Below are 18,964 nucleotides of genomic sequence, written 5' to 3' on the forward strand. Positions count from 1 at the left end.
CAAGAAGTGGTGTAAATCAGATGTGGATACTTAAAAATTCTAAAGAACTTTTGGACAATTTGAAATCACAAGACTTTACAAAAATCAACAGCATAAAAACTTACGACTTTTCAACTTTATACCCACCTCTGATGTTTCGGGGGTCCGTGTTTGCTCTGCTCTTATTTTGTATATTTGTTTGATGGACGTTGAGATTGAATATTGTTCGTTATTTCCATATCCTTCTTCACACAACAATTCCTCACGACAAATTAAAATCCAGGCTTTTTGATATCATTGACAGCTGCTTCTTCAACAAAAATGGAACACGTAAGTTTACTTACCTCGTCATTGGTCATTTGAAAAATTATTTTGTTAAAACAGATTCTGATTGCACACATAAGTACTCTGAAGTTGACATCAAGAAGATGCTTGAGTTTCTGATTGACAATATCTATGTGGTTTTTGGAGACCAGGTATTCCAACAATCTATTGGAATTCCCATGGGTACAAATTGCGCTCCGTTATTAGCAGACTTATTTTTATATTCATATGAAGCAGAATTTATGCAAAATCTTTTACGCGAAAAAGAAGAAAACACTTGCTGTGGCTTTCAACTCGACATTTAGATATATCGACAACGTATTGTCAATTAATAATGATAATTTCCATTCCTACGTCGACACGATATATCCTGGTGAGCTTGAGATTAAAGATACCACAGAGTCCGACACTTCTGCTTCATACTTGGATATTTTACTTGAAAAAGACACTAATGGTAATCTAACAACCAAGCTATATGATAAACGTGATGACTTTAACTTTTCTATCGTCAACTTCCCTTGCTTATGCAGCAATATACCTTCATCACCTGCATACGGAGTATTTATATCTCAGTTGATTCGATACGCAAGAGCATGCTCTACGTATGAACAATTTCTTAAACGAGGTAAATTATTGACAAGCAAGTTGATGAAACAAGAATATCAGCAGTCTCGTTTGAAGTCATCATTTCGTAAATTCTATGGTCGATACAATGACCTTGTCAACACATACAATTTATCATTGAATGAAATGCTGACGGACGCTTTTCATACTAATTGTTAGTCCATTATTTATACACTGAATTGACGACGGATTTTTTCCGTTATTTCCTGATTATGACAACGAGCACACGGCGGGTGTGACCGATCGGCAGGGGATGCTCACTCCTCCATGGCACCTGATCCCACCTCTGATGTTTCGGAGGTCCGTGTTTGCTCCGCTCTTATTTTGTATATTTGTTTAATGGACGTTGAGATTGAATACTGTTCGTTATTTCCATATCCTTCCAAAAACATCAGAATTTAGCAAATAATTACTTCTTGTTACAAATTTACGAGGGATTATCAAAATGTTCTTGGATTCATGCCATTAAATTTATACTATGTGGTCAGTGCTTTGTAAGGAACATAAAACATCACACTTTTAAGAAGTGTCGCAAATCTATGCTTAATACGTTAAGAAATTTAAGCTTGCTACGTTAATAATTTGACAAATTATCATTACATCAATATTTACATTTGGCAATGTCTTTCCTTATATGACAATACAAAAAAATGACATTCAATTTTCGATGACATGAAGTGAGTCACATGATCTAACTTTCTTGCGTATGGAAAGCAAACTGCACGAGATATTTGGAAAGTCTTGAATGTGACGTCATATGACGTTGTATTTATACGTTATATTGCATTCAAAAACAAAGTCTAAATACGGCATTTTATCTTTGTAATGTGTAAAGAAAACAAAAGTATAAATATAGGATTTGATCACGTGACCAACTTCATGTCATGTCCCAATGACACTTTAAAAATGACATTTTATTTCTTAATTAACAAAGACATTATATGATCATTGTTGACCACAACTGTTGCCATTGATATCCATAACGCCCATCAATGTCATTGTTTCTCAATGTATCACTGTCTCTCTCAATGCACTTGTCTTGATTAAATTTCCTATGTTTAGTACATTTCATAATTTCATTAAAAAATTGATTTCAATGCATGTTGCTGTGAATGGATCTACCAGTATATACAAAAGAAACATACCAAAATATAACTTTCTTGTATTCCAATGGTTACATTCATAAACAACTTACTTTTTCGACGCCGTTATGAACACATAAAAGTTTATGCTTAATAAATGTGTAAAAAAAATCCTTGATGTAGCTAAAACTGTTTTTATTTTATGGGCCTGTATACGACTTTTTTGATTACTCCTTGTATATATTATTATAAGCAACAGATGGACGTCACTTCATGCCGTTTTGTTTCGAACTAAATATAAAAAAATGATAAACAAACACTTCAAATTCACTTAAATGGCAATTGAATGTATTTGAAAGTGATAATAACTTTGATGTATACGTAATCGTAATTATATACTTTATAATATTAAAATGTTGCTGCTTGCATAATGTTACGTGTCGATTTGATGCACCTATGCTGTTAATCAAGTTAAAGGATATATGGATGACTGCTTTTAACATATTTTGAGTTTTTGAGTATTTAAAAAGCGTAGATACATCATTTTACACACAAAAGCCTGGTGTTTAGAAACGTGAGAAAGACTTGGAATGTTATAAAGGAGATATATACAGGAGTTATAGACAAGCAGACACGATAACTGAGTTCCAGTTAATAGTTTTACTGACTTTTGTAATCTATCAGTGTTCAGGAGATTAAATTTGTGTGGTTTACAAAAGGAAGAGGAACTTCATGGGTAAGTTAAACAATTAAAAATCTAATAAATGTGGCGTTAATTAAAAAAAAAAGCACGACGAATGAGCAAACACATCAAAATAAATAGAGGACAAAATCTACATAGATACCAACTGTGTCGTTTTTAGCAGACATATTCATGTACTCATGGGGTCATGATTTGAATGATTTAGAATCAACACTACTCCAGGATGCTTCCACATAAGTTTCAGCTTTTCTGGCCCAGTGATTCTTGAGTCGAAGATTTTCAAAGATTTTTCCTACATATTTCTATGTAAAACATTGATTCCCCATTGTGGCCCCGTCCTACCCCCGGGGGTCATGATTTGAACAATTTAGAATCTACACTTCCCCAGGATGCTTCCACATAAGTTTCAGCTTTTTCTGGCCCAGTGATTCTTGAGAAGAAGATTTTTAAAGATTTTTCCTATATATTTCTATGTAAAACATTGATTCCCCATTGTGGCCCCGTCCTACCCCCGGGGGTCATGATTTGAACAATTTAGAATCTACACTACCCCAGGATGCTTCCACATAAGTTTCAGCTTTTCTGGCCCAGTGATTCTTGAGAAGAAGATTTTCAAAGATTTTTCCTATATATTTCTATGTAAAACATTGATTCCCCATTGTGGCCCCGTCCTACCCCCGGGGGTCATGATTTGAACAATTTAGAATCTACATTACCCCAGGATGCTTCCACATAAGTTTCAGCTTTTTCTTGCCCAGTGATTCTTGAGAAGAAGATTTTCACAGATTTTTCCTATATATTTCTATGTAAAAGAATGATTCCCCATGTAGCCCCGCCCTACCACTGGGGGTCATGATTTGAACAATTTATAATCTACACTACCACAGAATGCTTCCACATAAGTTTCAGCTTTTTTGGCCCAGTGATTCTTGAGAAGAAGATTTTCAAAGATTTTTCCTATATATTTCTATGTAAAACATTGATTCCCCAATGTGGCCCCGTCCTACCCCCGGGGGTCATGATTTGAACAATTTAGAATCTACAGTACCCCAGGATGCTTCCACATAAGTTTCAGCTTTTCTGGCCCAGTGGTTCTTGAGAAGAAGATTTTCAAAGTTTTTTCCTGTATATATGTAAAACATTGATTCCCCATTGTGGCCCCGCCCTACACCTGAGGGTCATGATTAGAACAATTTAGAATCTACACTACCCCAGGATGCTTCCACATAAGTTTCAGCTTAACTGGCTCAGTGGTTCTTGAGAAGAAAATTTTTTAATGACCCAACCCTATTTTTGTCTTTTCTTGATTATCTCCCCTTGCGAGGGGATATGTCCCTTCATTTTAACAATTTAAATTTCCCTTTACCCACAAAATCTTTGTACCAAGTTTGGTCAAAATTGGCCCAGTGGTTCTTGAGAAGAAGTCGAAAATGTGAAAAGTTTACAGACGAACGGACGGAGAGACAGACAGACGGACGACGGACAAATGTGATCAGAAAAGCTCACTTGAGCCTTCGGCTCAGGTGAGCTAAAAAAAGGAAGTCATGAACATTCCACAATATTCAAAATTATGCCTTTCTTCAATCATCCTATACACCTTTACATTTTCAATAACTTTATTGTACATGAATGTGATATTGCAAATGAAAATTTAAAAACTACACAGTTTAACTTTTTCATTTTTTAAAATTTAAACATGTGACAATTTGTTATTTTTATGTTTTCGTTTGCACCCTATATATTTTCTGTTCTTAAAAACTTATAAATGACAAGAAAACACTTCATATCGCCGTAAACTTGACATTTAGATAAAATGACGATTTATTATTAATCAACAATAGTTATCTGTCATTTGCCAATCAATGACTGCAAAATGTTAACCTGTTCTTGGCATTAAGAAAATTTAAGCGAGACTTTCATTCACAGAACATTATACACTGTAGTAATAAAATTGAAATTGAAATTTGATATCTCCATTAAGACTTTGATTTACCATGGTGAAAACGTTGACACTTTGACTTAAAATAGAAAGGAGGATAGCGAAAAATATCAAATACAAAGTCTATTGGGGCAGATCAAAAATGGACCACTTAAAGCATTGGAGGTGGGATCACGGAGTAGGCAACTCCTCTATCCACTGTGTGTTCTTTGTCGTGACAGAATAAAAAGAAAATCTGCAGACAATTTAGTACGATAAATAGCCTAACAATTTGTTTGGAAAAAGTCAGTAAACATGCACATTGATGATAGATTGTATTTCCATAAACAATTTCATTTTTATTGTCCATAGAATTTACAAAAAATGACTTCCTAATGCAAGTCTAACTACATGTATAAGGTGTGGCGACTGACTACTGATCCTGAATATAACACTGTTTTCTGGTTTCACATTAATTTAATAAATATGATAAACAAGCACATAAACATTCAACGATCTACCTTTCTATCTTCTTCTCAGCTTATTTCCTATTTTCTCCACAACACAAAAGATAAACAAACGGACAAAAACGGAAACGGACTAAAAAATACACTATAAACTCTGACCTGACAAAAATGGACACATAAACAATTACACTTATGACATACAATAACAATGTCAGAAAATCATAATAAAATAAAAATGAATAGTAAATTAAACATTGTTAATGTTAACACATTCACAACATAAGGATTGACTTATGAACATTTCTATATAGAGTACTTAAAATATAAAAACGAATATAAATAAGTCAAATACAAACATCTGATGGATTAAAATCTATTTTGAGTGTACTTTTTACAAAAAAAAAAATGTTGGAAATAATAAAATATTCTTTGAAATTGTCTTATTTGATTAACTTCAAACAACTCGGACTTCCCTGTTCAATAGAGGTTTATGAGATAAGCAGCAATTAATTAAAATTAGTTCCCTTCTGTACTTTTTTATTTAAATTAAGTCATTCAATTCTTATTTCAGATATTTTTGCATTAGGTAATATGGGAAAAATCTTAACCATGATATGAAGTGACTGGCAACACAGCATTTCAAAGAGCTTTTTAAAAAAAATCTAAGATGTCGTTATCCAAGTACACATCAACACCAGAGACCACTAACATGGCTCGGCTGGCAAGGCTCATACTGGGACCCTGTACTGATGTGTTACGTGATATTCTTAAAACGGAAATTCCCCCGTCTGATTTATCCAAGAAAGTCAAACAATGGACTGATGATCTCAAGAAAAACAAAAAACGGAACCCGCTTATTCCATCACAAAATGACACCATTTTTCCCTCACCGACGAATCAGTATGGAGGAAACTATTCAGACCTGGATATATCTTTACTGTATACAATTCTAAGAAATGTCAGTAAAATACCTCCACATTCTAAGGGTTGGGGCGAGACTCCAGACCACGCCGATAGAAGTGTCGCCGCAAACATCGAACGAATTCGTCTTCTTAGGAACAAATTCTACGGCCATTCTGCCGATATATCGCTCTCTGACTCAGAATTCAGGCAGGAATGGCGAATCATCTGGGATATCATTGTTGAGTTAGAGCGACATCTAGGGACGTCTACTGTCTACCAAGAGTCTGTGAAAAAAGTAAAAACATGTTCCATGGACCCAGAACTTGAACATAGATACATTAACCGACTTGGAGCTGTTGATGGACTACATTCATCTGTTTCTAAATTTTCAGGTACATATAATTTCTGATAGAGGCTCATTGTACTGATTGACTGGTAATTTTAATTTTTTTTATACACTCATCATTTTATACACTGAGAATATAGAACAGAATGCAGTGACAGTTCTGTAAATATAATTAAAGATAGACACATAAATCAATTCAATTAACCTATATTGAAAATAAATCTTGATGCAAGTATTGTGAGTTAAAGGCTATAAATACTGACCTTGCAAATTAGTTAGTTTTTGCTTTTTCTTTATTAGCCAAATCAAACTTACTTTAAACATATTTTTATTGAGTATAATTCAATCAGGATTGGGCAACAGACAATGCCTATGTAAACCCTCTCCTTAACTTAACTTAAAGCAATATGATGATTTCAAAGATTAAATTTTATTTTGCCGTGTAAAATTGTGAAATGGTAAATCTACTGTTAATTTGTCCAATGTGAACGAAAGATAATGAGAAATTTTTTTTATAAAATTCCTTACATAATCTATTCAGAGTTGAAATTATACAGTATACAGTATAATTGGTAGATTAAGCTAGACACAAATTTAGCTATTTGTCCTTAAAATGACAATATTTTTTAAGCGAGATGTAATTCTAGCGATTTTTAAATGCATATTCAAGAAGTTATTACAAATAAAACACAATTATTTTTTAGTGATATCCAATTTTTGTGATCTCGGCACCCTTGCCAAAAATGCCAAAATTAAATCCTCGCTAAAAAATACTACTTATACTTTTACAATTCAACCTTCAATTTTATTTTTATGTTTTGCTGTTTTGAGTGTATTAATATAAAATATTTTTTTCAGAGAAGTTGAGTGACATGAAAAAGAAACTAAGTTTGCGCATCGGTAAGTGATGAACGTGTTGATTATTTTATCTCAGAACATCTCAATGCATATTTTTCTGTGATGAATATGTTTAATATTGCCTTGATTATTTTCAGATCCAAAACTTGAAAAAGCAATAGGTATGTTTATGTCCTGATGTTTCAAAAAATTTGAAAATCATCAACACTTCTAATTGCATCATCAAAACATATTTAACTATGTATTTTAGCAGGCCAAATAAAAAAAAACAACTTTTATGATAGAAAGTGGATAGGGTTGCTTTTGGCTAACCCTGGAGTTATAATAAACATAATGTAAATAAATAATCTCACAAGATTAAGAATTAATTGATTAATGAAAAATGTCACTTTTAATTTTATATCTTCAACACTTATCTAATTTGAACTAGACATTGAGATTTGAAAGGGTCTGGCTTCCCTGTTTAAATATGTTTTCTTGTTGTCAAAAGTATTATGAAAATATTGTCTTTCCTGATATACTTTATTTTATCAAATAAAATATACAACATGACTATCTATAGTCATGTTGTATATTTTTATATCAGGAAAGACAATATTATAAATAAAAGTTCATCTTGATACAGCTGTAGCTAATGAAGCGTTTATTCACATGAGATTGTCATTATAGGATTAATTGTTCATCCTTGGGGCTTTGCTAAATGACAGTAAAAAAATTAAGTATTGCAGCAAACATTTTAAACAACTATATATTTAAGTCACCTGAGTAAACTCAGGTGACCTATTGCTATCTGTTTTCGTCCGTCGTACGTAAACTTTTAAACATTTTTAGCTTCTTCTCTGGAAGCACTGAGCCAATTTCAACTAAATTTGGTATACAACATCTACAAATGAAAGGGAACAAAAATTGTGAATTTCAAGGTCTCCACCCCCCTGGGGCCTGAGGGGTGGGGCCAAAACCACTAAAATTAATGCAATCTTTAAAAATCTTCTTTACTCCTGAACATCAAGCAGTCAAACTGTTGTCATGATTGTAATCAGCATTAAGTCCTCTAACAAAATTGTGAATTTCATGGCCCCTCGGTCAGGGGTTCTGGTTTTAGGGAGGGATAATATATATCATATACATGTAGTAAAAGTTCATTATTTCTTTGAAAATTTTCTTCTCTGCCCCTAGGTATTAAACCAACTAATCAAGTACATAGTTATGATGACCAAGTGTGCCTTTTTGAAAATTGTGAATTTCATGGCCCCTTGGTCAGGGTTTCTGGTGTAAGGGTGGGACTCTATTGATTATATATTAAAAAATCATTATTTCTTTGGACATTTTCTTCTCTGCCCCTGGGTATTAAATTAACTAACCAAGTACATAGTTATGATGACCAAGAGTACCTCTTGAGAAATTGTGAATTTCATAGCCTTTGGGTCAGGGGTTCTGGTGTTAAGGCATGGCTCTGTTGATTATATAGAAAATACATAAATTCTTTTAAAATCTTCTTTTCTCTTCGGTATTCAACAAACTAACGAAGAGTATAGTTATGATGAGCAAGAGTGCCTCTACCAAAATTGTGAATTTTATGGTCCCAGGGTCAGGGGTTCTGGTGTTAGGGGGGGGGGGTTCTATTGATCATATAGTGGCAATGCATTAATTCCTTCAAAAATCATTCTCCTCTGCTCTTGGTATTAAATGAATTATTCTACTTAGAAGCTGTTATAAACAAGAGTGGCTCAACAATATTTATGAATTGGATGGCCCCTATGTCAGGGGTTTAGGTGAAACAGGTGAGAGGGTTGATTATATAATGAAAATACATAAATTCTATAAAAAATCCCTTAACAATTCTTTGCTCCTGGGTATCAAACAAACTAACTAAATATAAAGTTATGATGAGCAAGAGTGTTTCTTCCAAAATTGTAAAGGATGAGGTGACTTGCAGCCCCTCGTATATTGACAAAAAATTAAATGTCTTAAATTTACTCACATTTTTGTATGTAACTAATCACTGATATGTGAACCTTGATAGAATACTATTTTTAACAAAAATAGAGACGTGATTTGAAAGATAAAGATCTTTTATTGGGGTAGGGGAATCATGTTTACATTCAATTCCCATTGCATTTTAACCCCGCCCCACTCTTTGAAGCCCTTAAAATATACGAGCGCAGGTAGGTACAATTTTCTCCTTTGTCTGGTCACTGTATTATATTGAAATCTACCTATATGTGAAAGGAGAAAATTGTACCTAACTGCGCTCACATGCTATTTTTTAAAATATAGTAAAATCTGGTTGGCCTTTCCCATTATAAACAGATCGACGGAACTAGATTTTCTGACGTAAGAATGAATTCAAATGCTAATCGAGGCACAGGCGATTCTTTCTAACTGACCAATCAGCTAAATGAAATTCGTTACGAGTGAGTACCACAAAAATACTATGAAAACATGCTTGGAAGTTTACTGCTTTTTTATGCATTTGAGTCACAGATTGGACACGGATCTACATATGCACCATTTCCGAGACAACAGTAAAATTTATAATATACTGTTACGAACAATTGATAGAAAATACATGATATGTATACATTTGTTTAAAGTTTTGTAGCGTGTTTGGTGAGCAATTCGCTAGGTCTACACGTATCCCCGAGTATCAGTGAATACAAGTTTCATGTGCCTTGTCCTAAAAACCGTAAATACTGAAAATCCATGCTTAGGGGGGGCTCTTGTGGGGTGCACAACTGATTACAAATTGGAAATGCATTTTCTCTTTGTTACTCTTATCTACCTCTGGGTATAAAGTAACTAGAGTAAGCATGCTAAGTGTATTATTAAGATACGCAACAGTGCGTCTTTCAAAATTGTGAATTTCATGGCCTCTGGTTTTAAAACACAAACCCTATTCCATTTTTTGAAAGTTGTTACATGATACTCAGGTGACCTATAAGGCCCGTATGCCTCTTGTTTGTATAAGTACTAAAAAATTTTCTGAAAATGCAAAAATTAACCAAACACTAGTAAGTTTATGTAAAAATTTTAAAGCAAAAATATCAGAATCAGGGTTATTTAAATACATGATAGAAACAACAATGGCTATGGTCCACGATCATCATAATGAAGCGGAGAAAGTCCTTGTTAAAACCCGAGCATTTGAAAGAGCAAAAGAACTGTTAGAGAAAAACGGACACGTGGTGATTAAAGGCGTACCTGGATCCGGAAAGACGACATTAGCCAAGTACTTGTTGAAGATATCCATGGATGGAGGGAAACGTCCTCTTCAAGTCTTTCAGATGTCAAAACTTTACGGACGGGTCTCACGGTGTGACAACCTGGCGATATTTATTGATAATGCCTTCGGGGAGTCATCGTTTTCTATAAATGACTTCAACAGTTTCATAAATAAAAAAAACGTCATAGAAACTCTTGTGAAACCTTACAACAGTGAAATGGAAAATATCCTTATACTGACAATCAGAAACGATATTCATATGGAAATTGCCTCTAAACAGAAGAGATCAAATCTCTTTTTTTCATCAGTGACTGATTTATCAACTGGTGAATATGCTTTAGAATCTGAAGAGTTCATCATGTTTCTCAACAATTATAACCTTCCAAGAAATATAAAGGAGGACATAAAATTAAGACAAGCCGATTTATATTTACCCTTGGGATTTCCACAATGTTGTAGACTTGCGCGCGAGAATTGTGCTTTCGGAAATGATCTTTCAAATTTTTTCTGTTGTCCTTCAATTTTCCTAAAAAGGTATTTGGAAACCCTGATAAAAGAAAGAGCTGTTAAATTGTCAGTGCTGATATACATTTGCTTGAAAGGTGGAAGTGTGAGCTCCTCACTGTTCTTTGTTCATAATGATCGGAAAATGAAATCCATTGCATTAAAAATGCTTGAATTAAGTCCCCTTTTTCTTGGTGAATTCCATGAAAGTGTTAAGGTCTTTGAAGGATTTTTAACAGTCTACAATAAAATTAACGATTCATATTTCTTCTCCCATAGCTCAGTACCAGATATTTTATTCCATATTCTGATTGCCACTCTTCCTGAGGAAACAATTCAATATTGTCATCCTGTCTTGCTTCAAAGATTGACAACAAGTGATCATCTGAAGGGCACAAACGTACTGATTGATGCAGAATTGTTTTCTACTGTTTCTAGAAGAATTATTCAAATTTTGATTGATGGCGTTCCAAATGGATATGAATCCATTTCTTTGTTGGAATTATGGAATGATAAAGAATTTTATGAATACATATTGGCAGATCAAGACTGTAGCAATCACTTTAAAGAATGTGTCGATTCCAATGGAAACGCATTACTAGTACATTTTGGAAAATCAGGGCACATCAGTTGGGTAAAATATTTGTTACAAAGTAATTGTGATAAAAAACAGAAGTATAAATCCCTTAATGCTGCAAGCAGAGAAAATCATGTAAAAATTGTCGATCTCATTTTATCAGGTGACACTAAATGTGATTTAAACACTTGTTTTAACGCAGTACAAAGTGGAAATTTAGATTTATTATTGAAACTGTGTAAGTCTGTAGATTTGAATCAAACCTGTTTATCTCTTGTATGGACGGACACTAGTCATAGTTTAATCCAGGAGGTCTGTTTATCGAAGCAGAATCATTTAGTACAGCCTTTACTTGACAAATATCCTATATTAATAGATATCAAATCTTCATTTGGCGAAAATGTATTACATTATGCTTCGCAATCAGGAGATTTAAATCTAACCAGCTACCTGGTAGCTAAAAACCCAGATTTAATAGAAGCCAAAGCCAATGACGGGAACACAATATTACACTCTGCCTGTATAAGTGGAAACAGAGAATTGATTTCCTTTCTGATAGAGAAAGGTTTGGATATAAATGCACTGACAAATGATGGGGTAAATGCCCTTCATATTGCATGTCGTCATGGTAAATATGATGCATGTGAGTTCCTTGTCACTAATTATCCACAATTAATTGACGTCAGAGACAATGAGGGGTACACAGTATTACTCTTGGCATGTGTAAATGGAAACAGGAGATTGATCTCCTTTCTGATAGAGAAAGGTTTGGATATAAATGCACTGACAAATGATGGGGTAAATGCTCTTCATCTTGCATGTCGAAATGGCAAATATGATGCAAGTGAGTTACTTGTCACTAATTATCCACAACTAATTGACGTCAGAGACAATAAGGGGTACACAGTATTACACTGGGCATGTGTAAATGGAGACAGCAAATTGATTTCTTTTCTGATAGAGAAAGGTTTGGATATAAATGCACAGACAAATGATGGGGCGAATGCTCTTCATATTGCATGCTTTAAAGGTAAATATGATGCCTGTGAGTTCCTTGTCACTAAATATCCACATCTAATTGACGTCAGAGACAATAAAGGGGACACAGTATTACACCTTGCATGTGTAAATGGAAACAGGAGATTGATCTCCTTTCTGATAGAGAAAGGTTTGGATATAAATGCACTGACAAATGATGGGGTAAATGCTCTTCATCTTGTATGTTGTAATGGTAAATATGATGCAAGTGAGTTATTTGTCACTAATTATCCACAACTAATTGACGTCAGAGACAATAAGGGGTACACAGTATTACACTTGGCATGTGTAAATGGAGACAGGAAATTGATTTCTTTTCTGATAGAGAAAGGTTTGGATATAAATGCACTGACAAATGATGGGGAAAATGCTCTTCATATTGCATGTCGAAATGGCAAATATGATGCAAGCGAGTTACTTGTCACTAATTATCCACAACTAATTGACGTCAGAGACAATAAGGGGTACACAGTATTACACTGGGCATGTGTAAATGGAGACAGGAAATTGATTTCTTTTCTGATAGAGAAAGGTTTGGATATAAATGCACTGACAAATGATGGGGAAAATGCTCTTCATCTTGCATGTTGTAATGGTAAATATGATGCCTGTGAGTTATTTGTCACTAATTATCCACAACTAATTGACGTCAGAGACAATAAGGGGTACACAGTATTACACTTGGCATGTGTAAATGGAGACAGGAAATTGATTTCTTTTCTGATAGAGAAAGGTTTGGATATAAATGCACGGACAAATGATGGGGAAAATGCTCTTCATATTGCATGTCGAAATGGCAAATATGATGCAAACGAGTTACTTGTCACTAATTATCCACAACTAATTGACGTCAGAGACAATAAGGGGTACACAGTATTACACTGGGCATGTGTAAATGGAGACAGGAAATTGATTTCTTTTCTGATAGAGAAAGGTTTGGATATAAATGCACAGACAAATGATGGGGCGAATGCTCTTCATATTGCTTGTTTTAAAGGTAAATATGATGCCTGTGAGTTCCTTGTCACTAAATATCCACAACTAATTGACGTCAGAGACAATAAAGGGGGCACAGTATTACACTGGGCATGTGGAAATGGAGAGAGGAAATTGATTTCTTTTCTGATAGAGAAAGGTTTGGATATAAATGCACTGACAAATGATGGGGAAAATGCTCTTCATATTGCATGTCGAAATGGTAAATATGATGCATGTGAGTTATTTGTCACTAATTATCCACAACTAATTGACGTCAGAGACAATAAGGGGTACACAGTATTACTCTGGGCATGTGTAAATGGAGACAGGAAATTGATTTCTTTTCTGATAGAGAAAGGTTTGGATATAAATGCACTGACAAATGATGGGGAAAATGCTCTTCATATTGCATGTCGAAATGGCAAATATGATGCATGTGAGTTACTTATCACTTATTATACACAATTCATTGACGTCAGAGACAATAAGGGGGTCACAGTATTACACTGGGCATGTGTAAATGGAGACAGGAAATTGATTTCTTTTCTGATAGAAAAGGGTTTTGAAATAAATGCACAGATAAATGATGGGGAAAATGCTCTTCATATTGCTTGTTTTAAAGGTAAATATGATGCATGTGAGTTACTTGTCACTAATTATACACAATTCATTGGCGTCAGAGACAATAAAGGGGGCACAGTATTACACTGGGCATGTGGAAATGGAGACAGGAAATTGATTTCTTTTCTGATAGAGAAAGGTTTGGATATAAATGCACAGACAAATGATGGGGAAAATGCTCTTCATATTGCATTTTTTAATGGTAAATATGATGCCTGTGAGTTCCTTGTCACTAATTATCCACAATTAATTGACGTCAGAGACAAGGAGGGGTGCACAGTATTACACTGTGCGTGTGTAAATGGAGACAGGAAATTGATTTCTTTTCTGATAGAGAAAGGTTTGGATATAAATGCATTGACAAATGATGGGGAAAATGCTCTTCATATTGCATGTCTTAATGGTAAATATGATGCCTGTGAGTTCCTTGTCACTAATTATCCACAATTAATTGACGTCAGGGACAATAAGGGGTACACAGTATTACACTGTGCGTGTGTAAATGGAGACAGGAAATTGATTTCTTTTCTGATAGAGAAAGGTTTGGATATAAATGCACAGACAAATGATGGGGCGAATGCTCTTCATATTGCATGCTTTAAAGGTAAATATGATGCATGTGAGTTCCTTGTCACTACATATCCACACCTAACTGACGTCAGAAACAATAAAGGAGGCACAGTATTACACATGGCATGTGTAAATGGAGACAGGAAATTGATTTCTTTTCTGATAGAGAAAGGTTTGGATATAAATGCACTGACAAATGATGGGGCAAATGCTCTTCATATTGCATGTCTTAATGGTAAATATGATGCCTGTGAGTTCCTTGTCACTAATTATCCACAATTAATTGACGTCAGAGACAAGAAGGGAGGCACAGTATTACACTTTGCATGTGTAAATGGAGACAGGAAATTGATTTCTTTTCTGATAGAGAAAGGTTTGGATATAAATGCATTGACAAATGATGGGGAAAATGCTCTTCATATTGCATGCCTTAATGGTAAATATGATGCATGTGAGTTCATTGTCACTAATTTTCCACAATTAATTGACCTCAGAGACAATTACGGTTGGACAGTATTACACTCTGCATGTGTAAATGGAGACAGGAAATTGATTTCTTTTCTGATAGAAAAAGGTTTGGATATAAATGCATTGACAAATAATGGGGAAAATGCTCTTCATATTGCATGTCTTAATGGTAAATATGATGCCTGTGAGTTCCTTGTCACTAAATATCCACAATTAATTAACATCAGAGACAGTAAGGGGTACACAGTATTACACTGGGCTTGTGTAAATGGAGACATGGATTTGATTTCTTTTCTGATAGAGAAAGGTTTGGATATAAATGCACTGACAAATGATGGAAAAAATGCTCTTCATATTGCATGTCGTCATGGTAAATATGATGCATGTGAGTTCCTTGTCACTAATTATCCACAATTAATTGACGTCAGAGACAAGGAGGGAGGCACAGTATTACACTGTGCATGTGTAAATGGAGACAGAAAATTGATTTCTTTTCTGATAGAAAAAGGTTTGGATATAAATGCACTGACAAATGATGGGAGAAATGTCCTTCATATTGCATGTCTTAATGGTAAATATGATGCATGTGAGTTCCTTGTCACTAATTATCCACAATTAATTGACGTCAGAGACAATAACGGGTACACAGTATTACACTCTGCATGTGTAAATGGAGACAGAAAATTGATTTCTTTTCTGATAGAAAAATGTTTGGATATAAATGCACTGACAAATGATGGGGAAAATGCTCTTCATATTGCATGAAGGATATTGAAATAACGAACAGTATTCAATCTCAAGGTCCATTAAACAAATATACAAAATAAGAGCAGAGCAAACACGGACCTCCGAAACATCAGAGGTGGGATCATGAGACAATAAGGGGTACGCAGTATTACACTGGGCTTGTGTAAATGGAGACATGGATTTGATTTCTTTTCTGATAGAGAAAGGTTTGGATATAAATGCACTGACAAATGATGGAAAAAATGCTCTTCATATTGCATGCCTTAATGGTAAATATGATGCATGTGAGTTCCTATTCACAAATTATCCACAATTAATTGACGTCAAAGACAATAACAGGTACACAGTATTACACTGTGCATGTGCAAATGGAAACAGAAAATTGATTTCTTTTCTGATATGGAAAGGTTTGGATATAAATGCACTGACAAATGATGAGAGAAATGCTTTTCATATTGCATGTGGTAATCGTAAATATGATGCATGTGAGTTCCTTGTCACTAATTATCCACAATTGATTGATGTCAAAGACAATAATGGGTGCACAGTATTACACTAAGCATGCATATCTGGAGACAGGAAATTGATTTCTTTTCTAATAGAAAAAGTTTGGATATAAATGCACTGACAAATGATGAGAGAAATGCTCTTCACATTGCATGTCGTAATGGTAAATATGATGCATGTGAGTTCCTTGTCACTTAATATCCACAATTAATTGACGTCAGGGACAATAAAGGGTACACAGTATTACACTGGGCATGTGTAAATGGAGAGAGGAAATTGATTTCTTTTCTGATAGAAAAGGGTTTGGAAATAAATGCACAGACAAATGATGGGGAAAATGCTCTTCATATTGCATGAAGGATATTGAAATAACGAACAGTATTCAATCTCAAGGTCCATTAAACAAATATACAAAATAAGAGCAGAGCAAACACGGACCTCCGAAACATCAGAGGTGGGATCATGTGCCATGGAGGAGTGAGCATCCCCTGCCGACCGGTCACACCCGTTGCATGTCTTAATGGTAAATATGATGCCTGTGAGTTCCTTGTCACTAATTATCCACAATTAATTGACGTCAGAGACAATAAAGGGTACACAGTATTACACTGGGCATGTGTAAATGGAGAGAGGAAATTGATTTCTTTTCTGATAGAAAAGGGTTTGGAAATAAATGCACAGACAAATGATGGGGAAAATGCTCTTCATATTGCATGAAGGATATTGAAATAACGAACAGTATTCAATCTCAAGGTCCATTAAACAAATATACAAAATAAGAGCAGAGCAAACACGGACCTCCGAAACATCAGAGGTGGGATCATGTGCCATGGAGGAGTGAGCATCCCCTGCCGACCGGTCACACCCGTTGCATGTCTTAATGGTAAATATGATGCCTGTGAGTTCCTTGTCACTAATTATCCACAATTAATTGACGTCAGAGACAATGACGGGTGCACAGTATTACTCTTGGCATGTGTAATTGGAGACAGGGAGTTAATTTCCTTTCTGACAGAAAAAGGATTGGATATAAATGTACGGACAAGTGATGGGGCAAATGCCCTTCATATTGCATGTTTTATGATAAGTATGATGCATGTGAGTTCCTATTCACTAATTATTCACAATTAATTGACGTCAAAGACTATAAGGGGTGCACAGTATTACACTGGACATGTGTAAATGGAGACAGGAAATTGATTTCTTATCTGAAAGAGAAAAGTTTGAATATTAATCCACTGAAAAATGATGGGGAAAGTGTCCTGCATATTTCATGCCGTAATGGCAATATCGATTTATGTAAATTCATTGTATATAATAACCCACAGTTACTTCAGTCAAAAGACTATTCTGGTAATACTGTATTACATGCTGCAGTACTTAGTGGAAACCTAGAATTATTTAAATATCTGGTTAGTGTAGGTTTGGATGTACATTGTATAACAAATGATAGCAGGGTCAGTTCTTGATTTTACAAAAAGTAGCAATGGGTGTTTAATACAATATTTGGAGAAACATTTTCCTGAATTATACCGTCGAAAAAACAAAAGAAAGCAAAATTATGGCTTTGATGCAATGAAACGTCTTAAATTATAACCGCTTGAATTATTCTAAATAATAACATGGATTGCATGGATTGCGAATAGTCATTAACTACTTTTTATAATATATTATATATTTGATTTCTAAAAATTATACGTACATATACATTTTTATTCTGATGAATTGTGTTTTAATTTTGCCTACCTCATAGTATTCTTAGTTAAATTAACAGTAAAACATGTATGTAACATTAAGCTGTGCTATTTGAAATAAACATGTTTTGATCATCCATGTTTAATTAAAATCAAAATTTTATTATAGGAATTTCGATTTGATCATTTCAAATAATTAAATAAATGCATTGACATAATTGCTTTAGATTTTTTTTTACCTCTCTCAGATTGCAAAAAATCTTATTCATGTGGCAAGGTCTTAAATATTGATATTTAACAAAGTACTCTTAAGTGCTCTTGCTCTTCCTCCAACCATTTTCAAGCTGAGTATGTCATTTCCTGTGAAGTAAATAGTTGAAAATAGTGATTCAAAAGCAATCATTTTAAGAGGTACTTAATACACATGGAAAGGTGGCTCACATGATATTCAAATGATTTTCTTTTTAAAAAAATATGCAAAAATTATGTAATATTTTTCAAGCTAGTATCTGTTTAAATGAATATTTGGTGTAACAAGACCCCGTTCATTCGGTCGGAAAAAAAGACAGAGTCGTTGTGTTTTCTTAATTTTTTCATACACATGGACCTTTTAATCTGCTTTGGATATAACAATTATTGTTAATAGACATTTGATTATTTTTTTCATCCGGGATTATCAATACATGACAGGTTGACCTTTGTGTAGATAACATGTTTATGTTGTCATATCTTATTTCACCTTCAACAAATGTTTTGTTGTTCTTACTCGAAATTTTCATAATAAATGTGTTTTTGATTTATATACAGAGTACATTAATTCTTATTTTTGTGCT

General features: G+C 34.1%; 2 protein-coding genes across 2 annotated transcripts; both read left to right on the top strand.

The window, feature by feature from the left end:
- The first annotated feature begins 5,708 nt into the window (after window positions 1-5,708).
- On the top strand, window positions 5,709-7,448 carry LOC134279866 (E3 ubiquitin-protein ligase DZIP3-like). The gene is made up of 3 exons (XM_062762285.1): window positions 5,709-6,392; window positions 7,205-7,246; window positions 7,342-7,448. Exons 1-3 carry the CDS (start codon window positions 5,765-5,767, stop codon window positions 7,380-7,382), a joined length of 711 nt encoding a protein of 236 aa, XP_062618269.1. The 5' UTR covers window positions 5,709-5,764; the 3' UTR covers window positions 7,383-7,448.
- A 2,839-nt stretch (window positions 7,449-10,287) lies between these two features.
- Window positions 10,288-15,948, top strand: LOC134279867 (serine/threonine-protein phosphatase 6 regulatory ankyrin repeat subunit B-like). Its single transcript, XM_062762286.1, has 2 exons — window positions 10,288-10,882; window positions 11,885-15,948. Exons 1-2 carry the CDS (start codon window positions 10,288-10,290, stop codon window positions 15,946-15,948), a joined length of 4,659 nt encoding a protein of 1,552 aa, XP_062618270.1.
- The last annotated feature ends 3,016 nt before the right edge of the window (window positions 15,949-18,964 follow it).

This window comes from Saccostrea cucullata, unplaced genomic scaffold (genome assembly GCF_032062105.1).
Source record: "Saccostrea cucullata isolate Sc308-1 unplaced genomic scaffold, CSIRO_AGI_Scuc_v1 ctg5920, whole genome shotgun sequence".
Classification (NCBI taxonomy): Eukaryota; Metazoa; Mollusca; class Bivalvia; order Ostreida; family Ostreidae; genus Saccostrea; species Saccostrea cuccullata.